We start from the raw sequence: 25,132 nt of genomic DNA on the forward strand, positions 1-25,132 counted from the left end.
TCCACCACTTATTTGGAACACATCAGGCCGTTGTAGTTCTGAGGGAAGAGAAGAGATATTTTACATAAGTGCTAGAGAGTGCAAGGTAAATTACCATATTCGGACAGCTGTCCAGTATTGAGAAGTGAATTTCAGAGGGGAATATGATTCAGTGTCCAGTTCTGTGTACAGTAAGTGTCCTTTAAGTGTTCTGTACGTTGTTTTGATTATTGTGTTTTGACGTTTCTGGGGTGATTATTTAGTTGACGTTTACCGGAAAATAAATGCGCTACAATTAATAGTTAATTGTTATAATGGAAATATTCATTTTTTCTGGAGATTCTAAGTTATGGTTACTGTATATTTTAGTTTATAGTTGATATCGTTTTAACCTTTGTTTTATCCTAGTTTAAGTTTTTTTATTAAAAATCACGATGTATGCGAAACTATGCTACGGTTGTACTCTTGTTGCTTGTGAACAGATATCTGAAGAGCATGAAACGTGCGCACATATAAACGTTAAATATTTTGTTTATTTCGATTCTATTGTTATCTTGTTGTAAACTTTTAATGGTCTATTGTTCTATATACGCATCATAGCTTTGTATGTGACCGCAGAAAAGTTGAGTAATTCTCCAGGTATGTTTTTCATGCTTTTTTTCATGGGAATTATTTTTTGTTTGTGGTTTTATTTTCGATTATTCACCACAGCTTTAAATTATTTCAAGAATTTTAAAAGTTTCATTCTCCTTGGACTACAGGATTTTGGTGAATATTAGTTTCACATTTTCGAGAAATTATTACACAAAAATACAAAATGGCGCATGTTATAAAAGATATCTATGAGACTTCAGATGAAGTCATTGAACTTAATGCAATTTTAAATGAAAAAATTTCCAGTGGTTCTGTTCTTTTGAAAGCGAAAACTATTGGTGTAGGCAAGTTAGAAGTTTGGAGGAATTTTTCTTTGCTCCTCAAATTACATGCCACCAAACCTGTCAAAAATATTGCAGTTTGTAACACTTGTAAAAAAGCTGTTCACCAAAAGCTAAGTAGCACTACTTTGATCAGACATTTAAAAACACATGCCCCAACAGCTTAAGATCTTTCACAGTCTATTTTTCCAGTAATAAAAAAGGAAAATTCTACCTTCAAAACATCTGTGCAAGTTCATAAAAACCACAAGAATGCGATGTTGAATAGTTGTCTTGCGTTATTTAGTACTGATCTTCGTCCATTTGTAACAATTTATGGGGAAGGATTTGAATCTGTCATAAACACTGTATTCATCTGGGTGCTACTTATTGGGGATATATTACTGCTAAAGACATTCTTCCTTCCAAACACAAAGTTGCTGAAGCCATGAAAACTAGTGTTTCAAAGTCTAGAATCACAATCAGCCGAATACTCAAAGCGAAACTAGAAAGAAGTGGTGTAGGCATAACTACTGACATTTGGACTGATGATTTTCACAGAAACGCATATCTATTGATGACGCTGCATTGGATTGAAAATAATCAAGTACAGGAGGCGGCAATGGGTTTTTCTGTGTTACCTCCTATTTCAAAAACTGCCACTGTCGTCTCTCGATACCTCATTGACAATTTTAAAAAGGTAGATGCCTATACTGCTGGCGGACTGAGACGAATAATTTTCACTACTGATCAAGGTTCTAATATTTTGAGTGCTTTCAAAGATAGTGGGTTTGTAGTAGCAATAGAAGATATAGACATTCGTCCAGAAATCTTGCAATCGACAAGAATTTCATGTAGCAGCCACATCTTGAACAATGTTTTGACAAAACTTTTTAAACCATCTGAACTGAAAATTCACTGCTTATCTTTGCATGATCTTCTTCACAATTGTTATCAAGTTGTTACATTCGTGAAGAGTGGAAATGTGAATGCAAAATTAAGCCGGACTCTAAAAAAATATGTAGCTACGCGTTGGAATTCACATCTGGCACTCTTTAAAGGAGTCCTTCTAATGTATGATGAATTGTCGATTCATTTACGAGGAACTAATAAAATGGTAGCAATTGAGGCAATCGACAAAAATCAGTTGGAGGTTTTGGTTAAATTTTTAAAAGTTTTCAAAACTGCAAGTGATGATTTGGAAGGGTCAACCTATCCAACAATTTATATGCCAATTTTGTTAAATTTTAGTATGCAAGATTATTTCAAGTCATTTCTCCTCATCTTTTGCACAGATTCCTTTGAACATTACTCCTGAATCAGACAATCCTGAATCTTATGTAATTGATGATGACACTGAAAAACCAAAAAGATTTTATTACGTACTTGTCAAGTTTTGCAACTGACATTTTGTCTGATAAATTCAAAATAAATCATATTCATTGCATTGGTTTGTTTCTTATTCCTTTTTGCAAGTCTTTCAAAGTTTTCGGACAAAATGCTTCTACCAACCTGGACGTCTTATACAATATTGTAATTTTGAAAAGACAAACTCATCATCGACCAATTCTCCACCTCAGAAAAAGCAGCACTCCTCTACCAAGCCTTTTTCTAACCACATTTTGTCTTCACTTTCTTCCTTTATTGACTCAACAGCCCCTGTTGAGAATAATGAAATTGAACAATATAGTAGAACTGAAGTTGTGGCACCAAATGTTCAAGATTTAAAAAATTTGGGGAATGAAGCACTAAAGTGGTGGGAAAAAAATAAAGAGACATTTCCAGTATTGTTCATTGTATCTAGCTTTGTTCTTGCTATTCCTGTTACCTCAGCCCCAAGTGAACGAATGAATTCCATTGCAAAGCTGATTACTAATGACAGGAGAGCCAATCTTGCACCAGAAACAATTGAAGTCTTGATGCTACTTCGAATGGACAAGGAACTGCAAAATTCCCATTTCAATGCCAAGGACAAACACTAAGAAAACTTATTGAAAACTTACTCAACTTTATTTTTAAATTTACTACCGGTATATACTTCACTTAAATTTGTACTAGAAATTACTACGAACCTGTAAATATGAAATACCAATAAATATGAAGAATTACAACAACAACAAAAAATTGTCCAATTCTTGTGACATTTTTTATTTTTCATTTATTTGCATGTTCGACGTCCGACCGCGTTCGAGATTTTTAGTTCAATGACTGTTCGGTGATCGATCGATGTTCGGTTCGACATTAGTTTTTCTGTCCGGTGTTTGGGGTGTCCGAGTTGTCCGGGTTGTTTGACAAAATTATTGTTGCTCGTGTTCGACCGGCTCGGTGGTTCGGACCGTACGAACACGGGCGAACAGAAAAACGTCAATCAGTCCGAACATCTCTAACTATACAGCGCTACAAAATTTCACATAATATGTTTTAATCAAATCTGTTTGTCATATATTTTGTTGAAAAATTTTAAAATAAACAAAATGTTTTTCAAGCAAATAATACAGTCTGATGAGTAATTCTTGTTTAACTTCTTTCATTAAATTTTTTTTTTTAAATAAAATTTAGAAAAAGTTTAGAAAAATATTTAGATTAGTTTAGAAAAAGGACTAACATAACTTTTAATAAGAAAATTCAGGGAGCTGGTGGCAAGGCTTAAACATGACTAAACAACTTGATATTTTGTATTTTATCACAAAATAGATGAACGAATGGGAAAATTGTCTGGGAGCAAAATTCTGAGAGAAATATTTTTTCACCATGCTTCTCTAGAGCGCCCTAACAAACCATCACTCCAGTTACTGTGCCACGGCTGATTAAACTCAACTTTGATTCAAATCACCGACAAAGAAATAAAATACATACCGTAAAAGACGCAGTTATAAAGTTGATCGAAAGAAAAATTGGTCGAAAATACAGTAGGTTAAAAATACAGTAGGTTGAAATTTCAGGTTGAAAATACAGCAGGTTGAAAATTCAGTAGGCTGAATTTGCAGTTGGCTTAAAAATTAGTAGTTCATATTTTAATTAGTAAGTATGAAAAATCAAAAGTTGAAAATCAAAATTGTCATATTCTATGATTTTAGAAATTTCAAAATTCGGTCCAGTTATAGGCCACCATATTTTTTAGTGATTTTTCATATTAAAACTTTTTAAGTTTATTTTTTTGCATTCAGTTTTTAATTCTATATAAAAAAAAAAAAAATTATTTTTAGTTTTTTTAAACTTTTGATATATAAGGGTTTTTTCAAGGTTTTAAAAAACTCGCATTTTTGTTAAAAACCTTTCAAAGTATACGATAAGTGTTAAGCTTCTATACTATTTGCGAAATTAAAATAATCATATATTTAATTGAATGTAAAACTAGAAATAGAAAAAAAAAGGTTTTTGCATAGCATATTTTTGCTGATTTTTTGATTTCTTAAACATTGATTGATTTGAGCATGTAGTCACAGAGGTCGCCTAGTTTTTTTGAATAAAATATAGCTACTGCGAATCGACTTTACTGTCGAGCAAAAATATTCAGGCGATCTCTGTGACCTCATGTTTTAAAATCATTATTACTACTGTGAGTTTTATTCAAAAACCGACTTGACACTTTGTTTTTGTTTTTTTTAAACATCTTTGCTTTTAACAAGGCTGCAAGCAACCACTAATTAAAGTTGGAAGTTACTGTAAGAGAAAAGATAAAGATTGTAGAGCAAGATAACGATTGACGGACGACTTAAAGGATTGCAAACTATATGAATCAAGAAAACAAGATGAAGGAAGCAAATTTCAAAGAGCTGATGTTTAAGGAAAAAAACTAGACAAATAAGAGTTTTTGGAGCACTTAGGAACAGTCATAAAAAAAGATGACACTTAATTGAATGACGAGTAACACGAGAATGAATTTAAGTAGATGGCACAAGAGACGTTAGCTCTTATATATTTTATATATATTTTATATATTATATATATATATATATATATATATATATATATATATATATATATATATATATATATATATACATATTTATATATATATATATATATATATATATATATATACACACATATATATACATATATATATATATAATATATATATATATATATATATATATATATATATATATATATATATATATATAATATATAAAATATATATATAGATATATGTAAATATATGCATATATATATATATATATATATATATATACATATATATATGTATATATATACATATAAATATACATATATATATATACATATATATATATATATATACATATATATATATATATATATATATATATATATATATATTTATATATATATATATATATATATATATATATTTATATATACATATATATATTTATATATATATATATATTTGAGATTTATAGAGATAGAGAATAGAATCCAAAGTAAGAAAGTGTTGAGCTCGATAAAGAGATGTAACCTTAGCAGATGCTAACTTTGCAACTGATTTGAGATATGCTTTCCAAGAAAGATTAGAAGTAAGAGTTAATCCTAGAAGATGAAGAGTAGATGACTCATTGAGTACATCACCGTTCATAAACATAAAAAGGTCTAACTTATTGCGATAACAATTGGCTAAAAAAATTGAGTTTTATCTGCATTGAAGTTCACCAGCCACTGTAAGCCCCATGCTGTAGCAGAAGTGAGATTCTTTTCAAGCTCAAATGCCCCCTCCAAGCAATCAGAGAGTGTTGGTTTCTTATCACGACAAGAATAAATAGTAGTATCATCAGCAAACAATGCCACCTTAGATGTGAGAGTATCTGGAAGATCATTAATTAAATTAAAAAGAGTAAAGGGCCAAGGATAGAACCTTGAGGAACACCCCTGAAGTTACAGAATAAGAAGAAGAGTGCTGTCCATCGAGGACAACTTTTATACTACGATTGGAAAGGAAGGATTTAATAATCTTAAAGATTTTGCCAGATACACCATAACAAGAAAGCTTATGGTGAAGACCAGTATGCCAAACTTTATCAAAAGTTTTTGAAATGTCAAAAGCGAAGGCCTTTACCTCTCCACCTTTATCTAATGCACGACAAAACCTATCGGTTATTACTGTTGGCAAATCAGCTATAGAACGAGAAGATCGAAATCCATATTTATGGACAGAAAGTAAATTATTAGATTCAAGGTGAGAAATTAAGTGTTTGTTAATTGAAGATTCAAAAACCTTGCTTATGATAGGAAGAAGACTAATGGGACAGTTGTTAGACAAATCAGATTGTTCTCCAGAATTTTTGAAGAAAAGGATAACAGATGTCGCTTTCCAGCAGGCTGGAAAACAAGACTCTGATAACCACTTGTTGATTTGTTTTGAGAGTATAGACGACAGCTCCGGGAAACACTTCTGCAAGACAACAACAGGTATGTTGTCCGGACCACGAGCTGTAAAAAAGTCTTGGCAGGAAATCACTTTAGATACAGAAGCTGGAGTGATACGAATGTCAAGCAATGGATCAACCTGTTTGACGGCTATATCTGGTAGAACCCAACTAGTGCAATCAAGAGATGATATTGATGAAAAGTTTTTAGCAAACAGTTCAGCTTTGTCTTTAGGTGAGGTGACAAATTCTGAACCATACAAGAGAGGTGGAATTAAAGATTTGCCCTTATTATTAATACTATTAAAGATTCTCCAGAAGAAGTGAGAGCCTATATTTTAAGATGAGATACAAGATTTCATGACCTGAGAATAGCGGGCTTTGGCGTCAGACAAAACCTTTTTACAATGGTTTCTAGTAGTAATAAACAGACGTTTGTTTTCTGGAGAACTGTTTTGCTGATAGATATGGAAGTGACGGTTTTTATTGGCAATCGCAGCAGCACAATGTGCGGAAAACCATGGAGGAGAGTGAGGCTTGACCTGGAATCATCGAGAGGGAACAAAAGATTCCACGCCAGCCTGAATCCACAAAGTTATGTAAGAAGCATACTTTTCGACAGGAAGACGAAAGATTTCTACCCAAAGGCCATCACGAAGAAAATCACGGAAAGAGTCCCAATAAGCTTTTAGGTAGTTGTAAGAGGTACGATTAGAGGGGAGATTCAGGTGATGAAGAAGAATGAGATATTAGTTTTAGAGGGATCAAACTGTGGTCAGAAGCACCTAAAAGTGAATGTGGAGAAACTGAGCACTGATTTGGATTAGAAACAAGACATAAGTCAAGTAGAGAAGGTAAATGATTCGGGTTGTCTGGAAAGCAAGTTGTAAAGTTGACTATTTGAGTTAGGGATTGAGAAAGGTAAAAGTTATGGGCTTTAATGCCTGCAGATTCACTGACACTAGAGCCAAGTCATTCAGTGTGGTAAGCATTAAAGTCACAGACAACGACTATATTAGCTGATGGATAAAGAGAGAGGACTTGGTCAATATGATCAGAAATAATATCAAAAAGAGTGCAGTCTTGAGATGAAGGAGAGCGATATAGAACAAAGAGAAAGACGATAGGGTGAAGTGGTGCTAAACGAAAGCGCATGAAAGAATAATCTGTGGATTCAAACCTAGTTTCACGACAAATGCATGAATTCTTACGAATGTAAATGCCAAGACCAAGCATGTGACTATTGGAGTCTTTACAAATTAAAGGAAGATAACCATCAACACTAAGATTGCAAGATGAGACAGCTGAACTTAAATTAATCTCAAAAAGAGCAAGTAGGTCTGGTGAACTTTGCAAGAGATAAGACTCAATAGAAGAAAAGTTACTTCGAAGACCACAAATATTAGTGAATGGTTTAGAGAACATAGTGATGACAATGGTTTTTTGTGTTATATAGTTTTTGGTACTTTTTGTTTTTATCTTAAATTTTTAAAATTTTAAAGAACTTGACTACCAGCCGGCCTTGGAACCATAAAACTGAGTTTTAGAGCTGTACCCTCATTAGGAGATAATAGAATGAGTTGCCTAGTCATAAAAACAGAGACACAAGCAAAACCCATACATTGAGTCAAGAAGATTCAGGATTTAACATCCTAAACTGGAAACAATGTATTAAAAATACATCTGTCCCAGCCTAATAGATGAAGAAGGGGTGCGAGGCTGGTCAACAAATAGAATCTGTTTACCCTTTAAGTCTTTACCTAGGAGGTTTTCTACAAGACAGTAGCCGGTGGTATCAAAAATGCTTAAAAAATTTAGCTCCTCAGTACTGTCATGTATGTCAAGCACGTCCTAAGGAGTTTAATTTGGAAACTATTTGGAATAAAGATAAAATTGTAAAAAAGACTATATTGAAATTTGGAACTTGCAGTCTTCATTTGTGGATATGCAGCATGGAGTGGGTCTTCAATATGAAATTACTTATATTTCAATTATATCTACTACAGTGAATACAGTTTTTTTCTTGAATGTATAATTATTAGAATTAGAATTTGATAATAGATAATTTCTATAATCTTAAACTATACTATTTATTACAATAATGAAACTTTTTAAAATTTTGATGTTTGTTGTTAAATAATTTTAGGAAGTCAAAGAGTAATGGTTCGTATTAAGAAAAGAAACCAAGGAAGTATCATTAAACCGTGCAACTGTAATTGATTAGCAAGTTTTAAAAAACGGTTATTTTCACAGCCATATATTGTTAAAAACCTATTTTAGCATCAGAAACTTTATTCTGCAATTGAAGGGAATGGAACTTCTGGAGTATTTATTTTATTTTTATTTGTTATAAAATACTTATGTTATTTCCTTTTTTATTTAACATGAAAATATAAGTAGGAGACAAAAAATGCCTGTAACCCTTAAAAAAGATAAATTGATATATCAGACTTAGAGTTTTAAATATCAAAAACTATCGGTTTTGTATCTTTTTAATCAAAAATCCGGATAAACCGCCTAAAAAACCGGAATGAAACCGGTTTTAAAAAAGACCGGACTTTTTTATAAATATATATATATATAAACAAACAATATCTCATAGTTGATGCTTTGTTAAAAAAATTACTTCAAAGTGTTAAACAGTTCTCTAGTTATAAGACTATTTCCTTTTTTTTCTATCAGCGCGACGCATACTGCGATGTTGGCAAAAGTTAGTAGGCAATTAAATGTTTTGCGTAACTTTTCAAAATTACGTAAGTTACATATTACGTAAACTAAAATATTAATGAGTTTAAACGTATATTGTATCAAAATATTTAATTGTTAATAGTTAAAAGTTGTACTAACTTCTCTCTTTTTGTTCATAAATCCGTTATATTGTATTAATCCTTTATCCGCATTTTTATGAAAATCCTTTAACGTTAAAACCTGCCACTTTATCAGAGAACGCAGTATATTGTCTTACTTTGCATTCAATATAATGCATATCTCATATGAAAAGAGTATAAATTAGGATTTTAACTTATTATTTGTGCCAAAAAAAAAGAGGTGTTAGGAAAAAAAAAAAGATAGAAGAGGGTTTTTTTTAACAAAAAACAACTTAAGCGCTTATAAATTTATCACGCCGTACAAAGTTAAAACTGTAATTATTATTTAAATTTTGTTACTTAATATGTTGGTCAACATTTTTGCCATTATCATTGGTTTTTTGACAAGTATTGAATATATTCAAGCACTTGAGATTCGTGAAACAAAAATAAAGTTCCCAGCAATTGAAAAAATAATACTTTCATCAGCTGCAACAGAAATCCTTCCAAAACTTGCAACAGGAGTTCTTCCAATGAAAGAGTTTCGGTAAGTTAAACTAATTAAGATGATTGCCATTACCTTTTACATACCTTTTTTATCAAGTAGAAAGTTACGATAAGTAACAAATAAAATTAAGGAATCCAAAAAAAATTGTACGAATCTTTAAAAACGTATAGATGACGTCACGATGTTTTTGACGTGTTGCTTTGATTTAGTTTACTTTGTTATTGTTCGACAGTTATAACTAATTTTATTCTTAAATATAAATTTATATAAATAATAGTTTTTGAATTATTTTATGAAATATATACTAATTTCTAAAAATTATTGGTGGTGTCAATTAAGTATAGTTCTATTCTTATAGAGTTTTATTCTAACGCTAAAAAAATACTTTCCTTCGAGATTTTTCACTGCAAACAATTAAAACTTTTGTTAGCTTCTTGACTGCTACAACTTATAAAATTTTTATTATTTACTAATAAAGCAAAAAATATTTTTATTTTTTACTTATTTTGTCATTAAAAAAAAAGAGTAAAATTCCGTGTTATATAAATAAAATCTACATGACGTGGGCTAAAAGTAGACAATATTTGCCTTATCACTACGCCCCGAAGTGCTTTGCAAGCGTGTACAACCATTAAAAGGTAAACATAGAATTACTTTGTACCATTTAAAAATTATATACAAATATTTACAAGTATGTTATGATCAGTTATTAATTTAAAATTAAAAGAAAATCGTAAAAAGAAAAGAAAAAATAATCACACTTAAAATACTAAAAATTTAAAGAAAATTTAAAGAAAATTTAAATTAGAGACAAGTTAATAATTAATAAAGTTAATAAGAATTTAATTAATTATCTAACATTAATTAATTATTTAATTAATTAACATCGTTTTTTCATTAATTAACATAAGAAGTTTTGGTTTGAATAGAGAAAGTGAAGAACAATTTTTCAGCTGGTTATTTAATAAAGTGTTCCATAATTTAGGACCTCTGATGGCAATAGAAAATTTAGTAACCAGTAACAGTACATTTTAGGTTGCTCATAATTGTAATTTAAAAATTTGTGGGTACACGTTACTAATTTTATTGAAAAGTGTATTAAGTATTATAGGAGTTATTTTATTATGAAGTTTTTGATAAAATTTTTTGATTAAGAAGAGTTTGATAAAGGTTTAACTGAAAAACGTTGATTATGTGATGATTTATAAATAGTTCTTTAGAATGTGTGAATCGACATGCACTTGAAATAGTTCTGACAGCGTGTTTTTGTCTACTATTTTTTAATTTTACTTACATTAAAGCTGCACCATGCAATATTTGCATAGTTTATATAACAATGCACGAGGGAGAAATATAAGATTTTCAAGCAGTTTTGGTTTAATTGGCTTAGGTTTGTATAGGTAAGCCAATATTTTTCGAAATTTTATCTTCTATTGTTCTTATGTCTTCTCTCCAGGTCAAGTTTTCATCAAGTATCGATCCTTAAAACTTTAGTGATGACTCTCTAATTATTTTAAAGATGCCAATTATGCATCTTTAAAATAATTACAAATAATGGAATATTTTCTTTATCGTGAATTCTATGTAAAAAGTATTCTTAGTTTTATTTAAATTTAAAGACAATTTGTTTGCCTTAAACTATTCCGCTAGATTTAAAAATATCTTGTTTACTATTTTAAATAAAAGGTTGATACCTCCATTAGAATAAAATAAATTCGTGTCATCTGCTAATAAAACTGGGCTTAAAATGTTTGGAAACTTATGGATATTGTTTACATAAATAAGAAATTAAAGTGGACCCAGAGTTGAGCCTTATGGAACACTGCAAGTTATAGTCATGTAATCAGTTATTCCTTCTTCATGTGATATGTATTGTTTTCTATTGTTTAGATAACTTTTGAGCCATTCAAAATATGTGCTTTTAGTACCATAACCTTTGAGTTTTTTTTTTATAAGAATGATATGGTCTACTGTAAGGCTTTGCTAAGATCTATAAAAACTCCGAGGGTTAACTTACTTTCGTCAAGTGCTTTAAATATATCGTGAACAATATTAATAATGACATGGTCAGTTAAATACCCTGGCTGAAATCCAAACTGTTTATTATATAGAATATTATTTATATTTAGAAAAGTCAAAATTCGATTATACATAATCCGCTTTAAGATTTTAGAGAAGCAATGGAGAATTGAAATCGGTCTGTAATTTTCAGGATTAGAAATGTCTCTTTTTTTGTAAATGACCCTCGCAACTTAATTGCTCGCAATTTAATTACTTGTAATTTAATTGCAATTTAAATCGCAAAATAAAATATAAAAAAAAGTAAGCACACTATAATATAGAGATAAATACAGAAAAACTCTATCAAAGAGAAAATACTCTGTCTTGATAGTTTATAATTTATAAATCCAAACTAATACTTTTTACGACGATTTTTAAAGCCGATTTTTATACTGAAAGTTTTTGTTTTTATCAATGACTGAAACAATTATTTTTTTGTTTAACTTCGTTCGTTTTCCGTTGACTTCTTTCGAAGTTTTCCATAAAGAACTCAAACTTGCTTAAGTGTAATAATAGCCACAGAGTAATCTGTTACCTTCCACTTTTAATGGTTTCGGGTCTTTGATTGTGTTGTCCGATAGTAAAACTAAATTACCAAATGATACCTCTTTATTGAATTGTATTTTAGAGCTTAGTAACTTGACCTTCCATTATTAACTTTTAAAAAAATCTAGATATCTTGTTCAGAGATCTTTTATTTTTGGAACTTATAATTCTTTTGGTAAATTTTGAACTTCTTGAAAATAATGAATGTATATGAGATAAGTATATTTCAGCACAAGATCTTCATGTATAATGGTATTGAAAATTTCACGCCAAAAAAGTTTAACAAAATTTAAGATAAAAACAATTGCGATTCAGTAATCAATTATTGATAAAGTCGTCATTAACAATCAATTCATCAATTACGATCTATCGATCAATTATCAATTAGTTTATCATGTCAATCAACTCATCAAATATCCATCAACTATCAATCAATTACAGATCTAAACAATTACGGCTCCCTGAGATCAAATGAGGAACTCACATATACACCGTCGCATATAAACTAACTAAATATAAAGAATAAAATATTAATATATAAAGAACCTAAGATATGGAACAGCTTTTAAAGTAATCATTTCAACATGGCGAAATCATTTTAGAAAAAAAAATTAAAATAAAAATAAAAAAATAGATGACCGCCCTAAAACTTAGTACAATGTATAATTGTTATTTTTCTATGCTTAATTTCTTAGAAGTTAATTCAATTAATATTATTCTTTATATTTAACTGAAAACATAATGATTAAAAAAAATAATTCAACTTTTTTTTCTTCTATTTTACTTTGATTTTATTTTTCTCAGTTTAATGTAAATGTTTATTTAGGTTTTTATTTTTTCATATTTTAACAGAGTTTTATATAGTTTTTATTTCTTCATATTTCAACAGATTTTTATATAATTCTTATTACAGTTTTGTCTTATAACTTGTTAAAGCCCGCATTTTCTATGAAAAGATTGTGATGACTGTAATCACCCGTATCTTCTTTGAGCCCCTGTCAGAGGGGTTCAATGAAAAAATTGTTTTTTATCTTTACGAAAGAAGAAGAAAAAAGAAAGAAGAAGCTAATTATCTAACGTTTAAATTCTATGTAGATATTTCTATGCAAATATTTTTGAAGTAAACATTACTTTGCTTAAGATAATAGCTATATTTAAAGCAAAACTATTTACTCCCTTAATAGTATATTTTTTAAACTTTTAATAAAAAAATTTGGCTAGTTTTTAAATTATAAATAAAAATATTTAATGTATTATTATATTGTATATTCTATGTTTTATTGGAGAAGTTTAACTAGTTTTGAGGCAAATATAAATATATTATGCATATATTAACATTTTTGAACTAGTTGCTAAAAATAAACTTTGTCTGATAGGAAACTCGGTTGCTGGAAAGACACAGCCAATCGAACTCTATTTGAGTTAGAAGAAAGGTTTTCGTTACTAGACGGATTACCTAACCTACGTTTAGATTCCTTAACCAAATGTTATGAAGCTGCCAAAGTATATGGCTATAAAATTTTTTCTTTACAAAACGGAGGGCATTGTTTTGGAGGAAATGGAATATCTTACCAAAAGTATGGAAAATCAAATGATTGCCAACCAAATGGAAAAGGTGGATTATGGGCAAATGAAGTTTACACAGAAAACGATCGAAGCATAAAAGTAGAAAAAATAGTGGAATTTAGGTAATTATTATTACTTAGGTATTTTTTCTATTTCTATATTAATTTTTATGAAACAAACAGAGATAGTATAACATTAATTATTTCTATTTAATGTACATTATATAGAGTTATACTTATACAACAGGTATGATACTAAGGTTTTTATAGTTGACTAAAAAACATTAATAAAGTGATATTTATATCAATTTTTAAAAAGGAACTTTTTACCTATTCATTGTTATCAAAATAAACTTTTTGATAGTATTTAGTGGTTCTTCTAGCGTGATTTAAAAATTGATTAGATTTATGGCGTGATTTGAAGGCAAAAATATTTGGTATTTTTGGTTACAGCAATAAAATGCAAATTATTTAAATTGTCAGGAGATGGTGTCTCAAACAAATTTGATAATATTAAAGCAACCATACTAATAATAGACCAGCCTTCCTCCAATCCTCAATCTTTTTCAATTTTTCAATAAGTTTACTAATAGTCTTTTTAAAATTATTTTTTTTCTATCTATAACATATTTTCAATTTTATTTAAAAAACTCTTACTGCTGAAAGTTGTAAATGAAAACATTATCAACTTTAATTTGATCATTGATGTTTTTTAAAAATAGAACTGAAAAAAAATTTAAAATACAATAAAATATGAATCACTTAAATATTCTAAATATATTTGTTATTAAGTAATCGTAGTTAAATTTTTTTTGTTCAAATAAAATAAACCCATATTTATTTATATAAGATTGTGTGAGATATGTAAAAAAAAAACAATACTTTATAGGAAACTTGGTTGCTGGAAAGACACACCTATTCGAGCTTTGTTTGATTTGGAAGGAAAATCTCAGTTACTTGATGGATCACCACAGCAACGTTTAGATCCGTTAATAAAATGCTACAAAGCTGCAAAAGCTAACGGATATTTAATATTTGCTTTACAATACGGTGGACAATGTTTTGCAGGAAACGGACTTGCTTATCAAAAGTACGGAACTTCAAATGCGTGCAATGTGGATGGAAGAGGAGGTGCTTGGTCAAATGCAGTTTACCAAGAAGACTTTAAATATGGAAATTATTCTGAAACACTTGAGTTTAAGTTAGAAAATTTGAATATATATATACATACATATATATACATACATATATATATACATACATATATATATATATATATATATATATATATATATATATGTATATATATATATATTTATACATATATATATATGTGTTTATGTATATAATATATATATTTATATATATATATATATACATACATATATATATATATATATACATATGTGTATATGTATATAATATATATATATATATATATATATATATATATATATATATATATATATATATATATATATATATGTATATATGTATATATATATATATATATATATATATATATATATATATATATATATATGTATATATGTATATATATATATATATATATATATATATATATATATATATATATATATATATATATATATATATATACATATATATTTGTCAGTAATTAATAACTTGTTTGTTTATAGAAAACTTGGGTGTTGGAAAGACACACCTGAAAGAACTTTAGTTGAACTTGAAGCTAAGTCCTCTATTCTAGATGGATCACCTCAGCAACGTAGTGGTTCTTTATTAAAATGTTACATAGCTGCAAGAGAACGTGGATTTAAAATTTTTTCTTTGCAATACGGCGGACAGTGTTTTGCAGGAAATGGAGTATCTTATCAAAAATTTGGAAAATCTAACGATTGTAATCAAAACGGAAAAGGTGGCACATGGGCAAATGAAGTATACACATTAAACGAACAGAGTTTAAAAGAACAAGTCGTTGTTAATTTTAAGTAATAATATTTTTCTATTTGATTATGCTAATAATGAAATGCGTCACTCATAATTACTGAAAATTTGGAATAAAATATAGATAAAACTTTTTTTGCCAGAAAAGATTTTTTTTCATATAATCATGTGACAATAAATTTTATAATCATGTGACAATAAATTTTATAATCATGTGACAATAAATTTTATAATCATGTGACAATAAATTTTATAATCATGTGACAATAAATTTTATAATCATGTGACAATTAATTTTTTAATCATGTGACAATAAATTTTATAATCATGTGACAATAAATTTTATAATCATGTGACAATAAATTTTATAATCATGTGACAATAAATTTTATGATCATGTGACAATAAATTTTCAGTATTTCACTAAAAAAATTAAAAACTTTTACGATACTTTTTTTCGAAACTTCGTAAAAATTTTTTAATTTTTTTAAACTTTTTTTCGAGCAATCCCCTTGATTAATCGTCCAACAAGAGTAACAAAAAATCCAGCGTCTTTGATTAATAATATCATTACAACAGATGTATCCGACAATGATATCCAATCAGGTATCCTAAAATCGGATATATCTGATCATTTTCCAATTTTTTTTTTGCTTAAATCAAACTCTGAAAATATAACCAAATCAGTATTCCAGTAATAAAATGAAATTTTGTTGAAGAATTAATTCAAGAGGATTAGGTCAGGTGATAAAGAACTTTTGTTTGTTTAGTATTTAAGTAATGCAATTATAAGTGACGCTTTTTTAACGTTTTATGTACATTAAATGCAATTATAAGTGACGCTTTTTTTACGTTTTATGTACATTAAATAGAAAAAAAGTAAAATTAACTCCAAACTTAAACTCCAAGTAACTTGAATATTTAATATCTATAATTGTTTTCAAAGTTTTATCTTTAAAATTACAATTACCTTGCTAACTTGAGTAAGACTTTTTAAGATTCATTTCAGATCTTTAAGATATCTTTTTAGAATCTTTAAAATGTTTTTTGGCAGAACTTAATATTTTTAAATAACTACAACTTTAGAATAATAAAAATAATATATTTTAAAGGAAACTTGGTTGTTGGAAAGACACTCCAAGCCGAACTCTATTTGAGTTAGAAGGAAAGTCTTCATTACTTGATGGATCGCCTCAGCTACGTTTAGATCCTTTAATTAAATGTTACGAAGCCGCAAAAGCTAATGGGTATTCAATTTTTTCGCTACAATATGGTGGACAGTGTTTTGCAGGAAATGGAACAAGTTACAAAAAGTATGGACGCTCAAGCAAATGTAACGTAGATGGAAGAGGTGGAACATGGGCAAATGAAGTTTACAAAAAAGATTTCCTTTTTCGTATTAATCGCAGAAATCTTATGTTCACGTGAGCGATTAAGTTTTTAACTAAATAAAGCTTTTATCTACCTTATATTTTATCTACCTTATGTTTTTATCTAACTTATGTTTTTATCTACCTTATGAAGTTTGAAACGTGTGTATTGAAAAACATTTGTTATCATTTATAATATGTAACGTAGTTAACATGTTTGCATACATTAATCATTAATTAACATGTTTGCATACATAAATCTATAACATTATCAGTAATATAACTTCAAATTTTTAGTAATCTTGGCTGTTGGAAAGACACACCTAAAAGATCTTTAGTTGAACTTGAAGGCAAATCTTCTATTCTTGATGGAATACCCCAACAGCGTGCTGATCCTTTAGGTAAATGTTACAGAGCTGCAACTGAACGTGGATTTACAGTCTTTTCTTTACAATACGGTGGACAATGTTTTGCTGGGAACGGGGTGTCATATAAAAAGTTTGGAAAATCAACAAATTGCAATGCAGATGGTAGAGGTGGAACGTGGGCAAATGAAGTTTATGTATTTGGTGTTTCAAAAATTGTTGCAGCATTTTTATTACTTCCGCAACCTTACTGATAAACATTTTTGAATTCGTACTTATTTAAATAATAATAATAAATAACTATAACCTGCTAGATTTTTGACATATTGACGACCATTATTAGTATAATAACTGTGATGCAAAATCAAATATGATAATATTTGAATCTTATTTGTTTTATTTATTTGTGGATAAAAATTTAAGTGCTATATCAGCACTTAAATTTTTATCTACAACCTACTAATGCAAATTACACAATGTGAAAAAAGGTTTTTCCCGCTTAGATTTTTCAATATTTATTTATGTAACTTTGTCATTGAATTCAACTATCATTAGCCCCCCGAAATTTTAAAAAATCTTCCATTATTAGATATTACAAAAAAAAAGCTCCGTAAGGGCCCGAATTTCGGAGTAGTGTTGAATATATTAAAAAAGGCATAATGTCGCAACAAAAAAAAAAGTAATAGTGTCGCAAATAGTAAAATGAATAATGTCGCAAACATTAAAATCAGAATAGTGTCGAAAGAAAAATAAAAGAATAGTGAAAAAAGAAAAAAGGAAAAGTGTTGCAAATAATAAAAGGAATAGCGTCGCAAAGAGTAAAATCTGAATAGTGTCGAAAACATAAAAAAGGAATTGTGTCGCAAATAGTTAAAATGAAATAGTGTCGCAAATAGTAAAAACGGAATTGTGGTCGAATAGAATTAGAAAAAAATAAGGTCAAACCCAGACAAAAATAGTATAATGCTGAAATTTAACAGAGAGAATGTGCACAGTCTTTAGGTGGGGGTAAAAAAAATTCAGATCATTGTGCTGCGTAAAATATCCCTTATGGGGCAATTTTAGGAACAAGAAAGGGTCCATTTAAACACCTCTAAATTTTATAAACTTTGTACGGTTAAATAGAAAATTTTATCTTGATCAATATTTTTATAAGAACTAAGACTTATAAGCAATTAATTGATAAACTATTCACGTTTAAAAGTGTAAAAGTTTTATTCGACGTTATTGCTGCGATAAACGTTTTCTCATGGTGTTGTCAAAATATTGTTAACATTTTTGTTTGATATACTACTGTGATCAAAAAGTGTGAATTTTTAATTTAAACTTCCCGCCTTATTCGAATCGTCCAATCTTTTTTATTTTTAAGTTGGTAGGAATGTCATTAACATTTGCGCCAAATTACATGTCAAACTCATAATTATTTTTTTTTTGTTTACGCTTGTTTCTGAAGTACCAAAAGTGCATTCGGCGATTTTCACGATGTCTAATTTTGTTGAGCAAAGAAGTGCTACTAAATTTTGTTTGCGCAATGGTATTTCTGCTGCTGAAACGTATCGAATGTTGCAAAAGGCCTTCGGTGAAGAGACTATGTCTCAAAAAAATGTTTACAAGTGGTACAAAGACTTCAAATAAGGCCGAGAACGTGTTGATGACTTGGAACGCTCCGGACGACCATCGACTTCGATTGATGATCGCCACATCAACAAAATCAAAGAATTGGTGCTTGCAAATTGTCGGTTAACCATTCGAGACCTTGTTGACATGGTTGGAATATCATTTGGGTCGGTGCAAGCGATTTTGAAGGATCATTTGGGCCTCAAAAGACTCAAATCACGTTTGGTGCCGAAATTTCTCAATTTCTTTGAAAAAGAGCGTCGCGTTAAAACGTGTGAAGCAATGCTTTTTGACTATCAAGACGTCTACAAACAAATTATTACTGGCGATGAGACTTGGGTCTACGCATACGACCCTGAAACAACCGACCAATCGAGTGAATACCGTGAAAAAGGCGAGCCGAGACCGAAGCAACCACGTCAAAGTCGCTCAAAAATCAAGGTCATGTTGACTGTTTTCTTTGATTATTGTGGTGTCGTGCACTACGAATTCCTTCCAACTGGCCAAACTGTCAACAAGGAATATTATTTAAGCGTTATGCGACGTTTGCGTGAAGCTATTTGCAAAAAGAGACCGGAATTATGGGCCAATAACTCTTGGATTTTGCACCACGATAATGCGCCTTCGCACACAGCACTGGTTCTTCGTGAGTTTTTCGCCAAAAACTCTACCCATGTTGCTCCATAACCACCGTATTCGCCCGACTTAGCACCGTGTGACTTCTGGCTGTTCCCAAAGCTCAAGAGACCACTCCGGGGAAATCGTTTTAAGTCCATTGAAGAGATCCAACGTGAATCGGCACGCGCATTGAAGGCTATCCCTACCGAGGACTTTTCGGCATGCTTCGAAGACTGGAAAAAACGTTGGCAAAAGTGCATTGGGGCCGGGGGGGATTATTTTGAGGGGGACGATACAGATTTGGAAGAATAAATAAAAAATTTTCATTTTATAAAAAAATTCACCTTACTTTTTGATCATAGTAGTATGTATATATATATATATATATATATATATATATATATATATATATATATATATATATATATATATATATATATATATATATTTATATTTATATATATATATATATATATATATATATATATATATATATATAAATATATATATGTATATATATATATATATATATATATATATATATATATATGTGTGTGTGTGTGTGTGTGTGTGTGTATATATAATTGAAAACATTTAATACAAATATATATTTATTTTAATTTTATTTTTATTATACCTATTGTTTCCTAAAAACGGTAACTTTGATTCCTTTTTTTTGTTTTCGACACTATTCATTAAACTCATTTGCTATATTATTCCTTATTCTGTTAATCGACAAGTCATGCGACAATATGCGACACTATTCCTTTTTCACATTTTTGAATTGTGAAATTATTGCATTATATATCCATTTTTATTTTTGTGTTATGATATTAGGATAATATATTTTTTTAAGTTCAAAAAATATATTATCTTAATATTATAAGTTTACATTTCACTATCTGAGTCATCGTTGTCAAAAAAATCATTTAAACTTTCAAAAAGGTTTAAGTTTACTTTTAACAATGAGCGACTGATAATCAGATCAGCATTCATATTGCCAGAAGTACTAAAGCATCTCTCTAAAAAAGCTGCTGCTGATGGAATACTTGGTAAGATGACAAATAGCTTTCGTAAAGTTGTCGTTTTAGAATTTTCTAACCAAAAATCATAAGAACACAGATATAGCAAGTCCTTTATCTTCGATTTGCTTAAAAAACTGAATTTTTTTCTTTTTCGATTTCAAGTAAATAAAGTTGTAAACTAGGTTGCCGAGCTTCTGGGTAATAGTTGTCATCTAGCATAAATCCGCTGAGCGAATCAGTTTGCTGATCATTTAAAGACAATCGTTCTTTCGTTTGTGGAAGCTCATATCCTGGTTGCAATTCTGAAGCCCTTTGATCAATAATACTTGGCGTAAAGAATATTAGGACATCGTGCAGCTTTTCTAATGCTCCTAAACAATTTTGGGTTGTAATTCAAACTAAAATATAATAAATAAATATATTAAAATAATTAAATTTATAAATTAGGTTTTGAAGAACTATTTTTTAAACTAAATTTTAAAACTTTTTTTTTTGTTTTAATTAAATAAAATTACTTAGTAACTAAATACCTTTAACAATAAATTGACAATCAGATCTAAAGAACCACAATTGAAGCTTAGAGATATTCAATAGTGATGCTACTTGATAAATTTCTAAATTAAGTTCGTACTGAATCTTTAATTTAAAAGATGAAATTAACAAGTTAGCAAATTTTTTTCCATTTCTTTGTAATTCCATTTTGCCCAATTTTGAAATCATAAAAAGTCAATGCAGGCAAAACCTCAGCAATCAATGAAAAAATTCTGTTGTAAAATTGAGTTGAACTGATATGCGGAAGAAGGATTTGTAGGTATAGTTTAATCTTATCTAATTCGATTGAACCTTTGTTTTCCGGATCGAATGCATTTCTTTTATAAGCACTTTGAAAACATTGTAACATTAGGAAAGCAGCAGACTAACGAATTCCATCACAACATGTTTGTAATTTAGCTTTATTTTTTTTGTGGTATTGAACGCTATTTATAGATTGGTTTGTGCTTTTAGCGTACTTTCATAGCGTTGGAAGTAGGGATGGCTCTTTTACTTAAACGTTTTATGTAAATTTACATTTCCGTATAAGTAATTAATTTTTTTGAAACAACTTTTACTTTAAAAGCTTTTTTCACTTTCAAAAGCAAGTTATATAAAAGAAGATTACATCAAAAAGTATTTACTTTTACATCTAAAAGTAAGTCGTGTTTACTTTTACATTTAAAAGTTAATTACTTTTTAAAATTACATTACATAATATAAAAGCTCCTCAAACTATAATTTACATTTGCCTATATAAGCAAATAATTTAAAAAAAAACTATATTAAAAAATAACTTGCATATGAAAGTAAATTACATAAAAGTAATATGTTACCCAATGTAAATTAAATTTACAAATAAAATAACATTTTATAAGTAGGAAATTTTTATTTTAAAAGTAATAACAAATCTTTATTAAAAATAAATTATATAAAATAAAATTTAAATTAAATAAGCTTACATTTTATATAATTTGTAAAGTAAATTAAAAGTAATTTATATAAAGTAAGTAAATAAATTTACTTATACAATAACTTTGACAGCATCTTGTACAAAAGTAATGCAAAAAAGTTAAACTTTAAGTTTAAGCAGTAACATTTAGTTTGCCGCAACATTTGATTTGCGCGGTTTTAGGTATTTCTTCCCTGTAAAGTTTGAAAATATCAAAAAAAGTTTTCTCCCCATGATTAAAACCCTCTCTAGTTCCGGTCCATGAGTTTTAGCTATAATACCCATTCTCTGAATCAAACCGTCTCAAAAATATTCACTCTCTGGCCAACCATTCGAAAGGTCTGGAACTTAGACAAAGCTGAAACAAGGTAGTTAACAGAAGGCGCATGTACCCATGGGAGACTCAAAGAGGGAAGTTTATTTGAAAGTAAAATAATTGGCATAATTTTTAGTTTTTTTCACAAGTTTTTTGCGTAAATGTTTTTATTAAACTATTGGTTTTTCATAATTATGTTAAGATTATATCTCAGAATTTACGCAAGTAGACATCATTATATTATTGGTTACCATAAAGTCTTTAAATGAGTTTAATATGCTTTTTAATAACACATTAAAAGACCTCATTTGTACGTAACTATTAATATATGATTAGTTAAAGATGTTGTTGGCTAAGTAATTCTAATCGGTTTGGTGAAAAAAGGAATCGCCGCATTTTAAAATTATGAAACCTTTTTACATTGCTTTTAACGTGGTATAATACCACACAATACGTGTATTTAAATCAACTTAAAACTAAATCTTGCATTTTGTTTTATTTATATTTTCATGGATAACATTTTTTTAAATCATTTTATTTATATGTTAAAAAAATAAAATTATTCAAAATTTTTGTTATTTATGCAATACTTCTTCTGTTTTAGTATGTTATTTTAGAAAAAGATTTCACTTTTTCTAAGATAACTTACTAATACAGAGAATTTGGTTGGTTTTTTATGTACATTCCCAAAAAATACAAAATACAACTACAGCTAAAATAAACATATTAAACTCAAACTTCAGAAAAACACACAATCATCAGTTTTTAATGACTTTATTATGTACGGATATTTAGGGCTTGGTTATAAGACTATTTTTGTCTTCTTCTTGCCACACTATTTGTATATTTTACAAAAGAAAAGTAATTATTTTGTAACGGAAACTTTAGAAAAATTAGTAATTAATAAATATTGAAAATCAGCCCCTGCATTAAAGAATGTCTTTATGTCATAAAAAACAATAATCAATGGCCAAATTAAATTAAAAAAAAAATTAATTTGATATTGTTTGAAAAATACAAATGATCTTGTAGACTAAAGTCGCACGATTTATGAATGTTTGGAGTTTGCTTCAACCAGTTACATAAAGTTAAATTCTCAAACAAAAACAAAAAGCTTAATACGGGCCTGATTTTAAATATATGATTGGAATCTGCTTGTTTAAATATTGTGGTTTGCAACTTTTTTACTTTAAATTTTTGAAAATTTAAAGTTAAAAAAGTAACAAAAATTTACGGAAAAAAAAGTACTTGATGTTATTTCATCTATATGATAAAATAACATCAAGACACTTTTCTTCACAATCGACCGTATAATTTTAAATTTGAAAGTATGCTTTTTTGAACCATCCTACTAAATTCGCTATATTAAATAAATTAAAATAGGCGGTTGTAGTGGTTATGAAAAGTTATAAATTTTTTTTAAGTTAAGGTAGTAGGGCACAATTAAAATACTAACTTTTGATCAAAATATGAAAATACGTTTTTTAAATTTATCTTATTCAGAATTTTATCCTTTTTCGTTTGATGTATGTATGAAATAGAATTCATTTTTGAAAATGTGATAAAAATCTACAATTGCAATATTATTTACCTTAGAAATGCCGTAGCAACTACAAACATACCTTCGTTTATTATATGATGAGCAAAACTTGCTAACTAATTTGGCTTTTTTGTTGTGTCTACCATGCTTTTAATTGTTTATTTATCAACTTTGCTAATAAAGAAATTTGAATGTGAAGAATTTTGTTAAAATACAATTCAAAGATTCATGTTGTAGCTGTTGTATTAAACCCTTTTTGTATTGGATTAAAGATTTATTATTGATTAGTATTAAATTATAAGATCTATTATAAACAATAAATAAGAAAGAAAATAAACTTTAAAATACTAAATAAACAAAAAAAGAAAGCTGTTTTTGCAATAGTTTTTCTTTTTACAGATATTGCAAATACTGAACGACACAATTTATTTTAAATATTTGCATCAAAATGATTCATTTTGATGCAAATATTGGACTCATAAACTTATAAACCAAATATATCTGTTCCTCTATCAATTAAAAACCAAATATATCTGTTCAATCAAAAATCTCATTATACCCATTTTTATGAATTTACAGATTTACTGTTGAAATGTTTGCATGGTCAAACACAAAGTTCGAATGAAGCGCTCAACTTATTTATATGGTCCAAGGTACCTAAAATCGCATTTGTTAGTAAAGATGTTGTTAAAATGGGTGTAATCTCTGCTATTTTGTAAAAGGTCATATCTTTACATATAAAAGGACTAATTAAAAATCTATCAGTCAAATGGAGTAAAATAATGTCATCAACAGATCTGCAAAGTTTGATTCATGGTTCTTAAGTCTAACTTAAGATAACGTGTCTTAAAAGCATAAGAATTAGGTCTTTATTTACACTGTTTTTGCGCCATTATCGATCTTTCGTAAAGTTTTTCAAAAAGTTTTCTGCAAAAAACATTTCATTTTTCTTAGTGAAGCATTTCTGCATATTTTAAAAACTTTTTTGTGCTCTAATTACTTTTATTTTTACTTTTTTAACTTTAACTTTTTTTTTCAACTAATCTTGATGTTGTTTACGTCAGCTATTTAATCTTGATGTTATTTACGTCAGCTATTTAAAAGTTGTCTGGTTTATTGTTATAGAAGACTGTCTGGTTTATTG

The 25,132-nt window shown here is 28.5% G+C and overlaps 1 protein-coding gene across 1 annotated transcript; it reads left to right on the plus strand.

Moving 5' to 3' along the window:
* Positions 1–9,168: 9,168 nt before the first annotated feature.
* On the plus strand, positions 9,169–17,774 carry LOC101241784 (uncharacterized). The gene is made up of 6 exons (XM_065791137.1): positions 9,169–9,592; positions 13,537–13,848; positions 14,615–14,926; positions 15,387–15,698; positions 16,767–17,078; positions 17,322–17,774. Exons 1-6 carry the CDS (start codon positions 9,411–9,413, stop codon positions 17,641–17,643), a joined length of 1,752 nt encoding a protein of 583 aa, XP_065647209.1. The 5' UTR covers positions 9,169–9,410; the 3' UTR covers positions 17,644–17,774.
* Positions 17,775–25,132: the final 7,358 nt, after the last annotated feature.

The sequence above is a fragment of the Hydra vulgaris genome, chromosome 02 (assembly GCF_038396675.1).
Source record: "Hydra vulgaris chromosome 02, alternate assembly HydraT2T_AEP".
Taxonomy (NCBI): Eukaryota; Metazoa; Cnidaria; class Hydrozoa; order Anthoathecata; family Hydridae; genus Hydra; species Hydra vulgaris.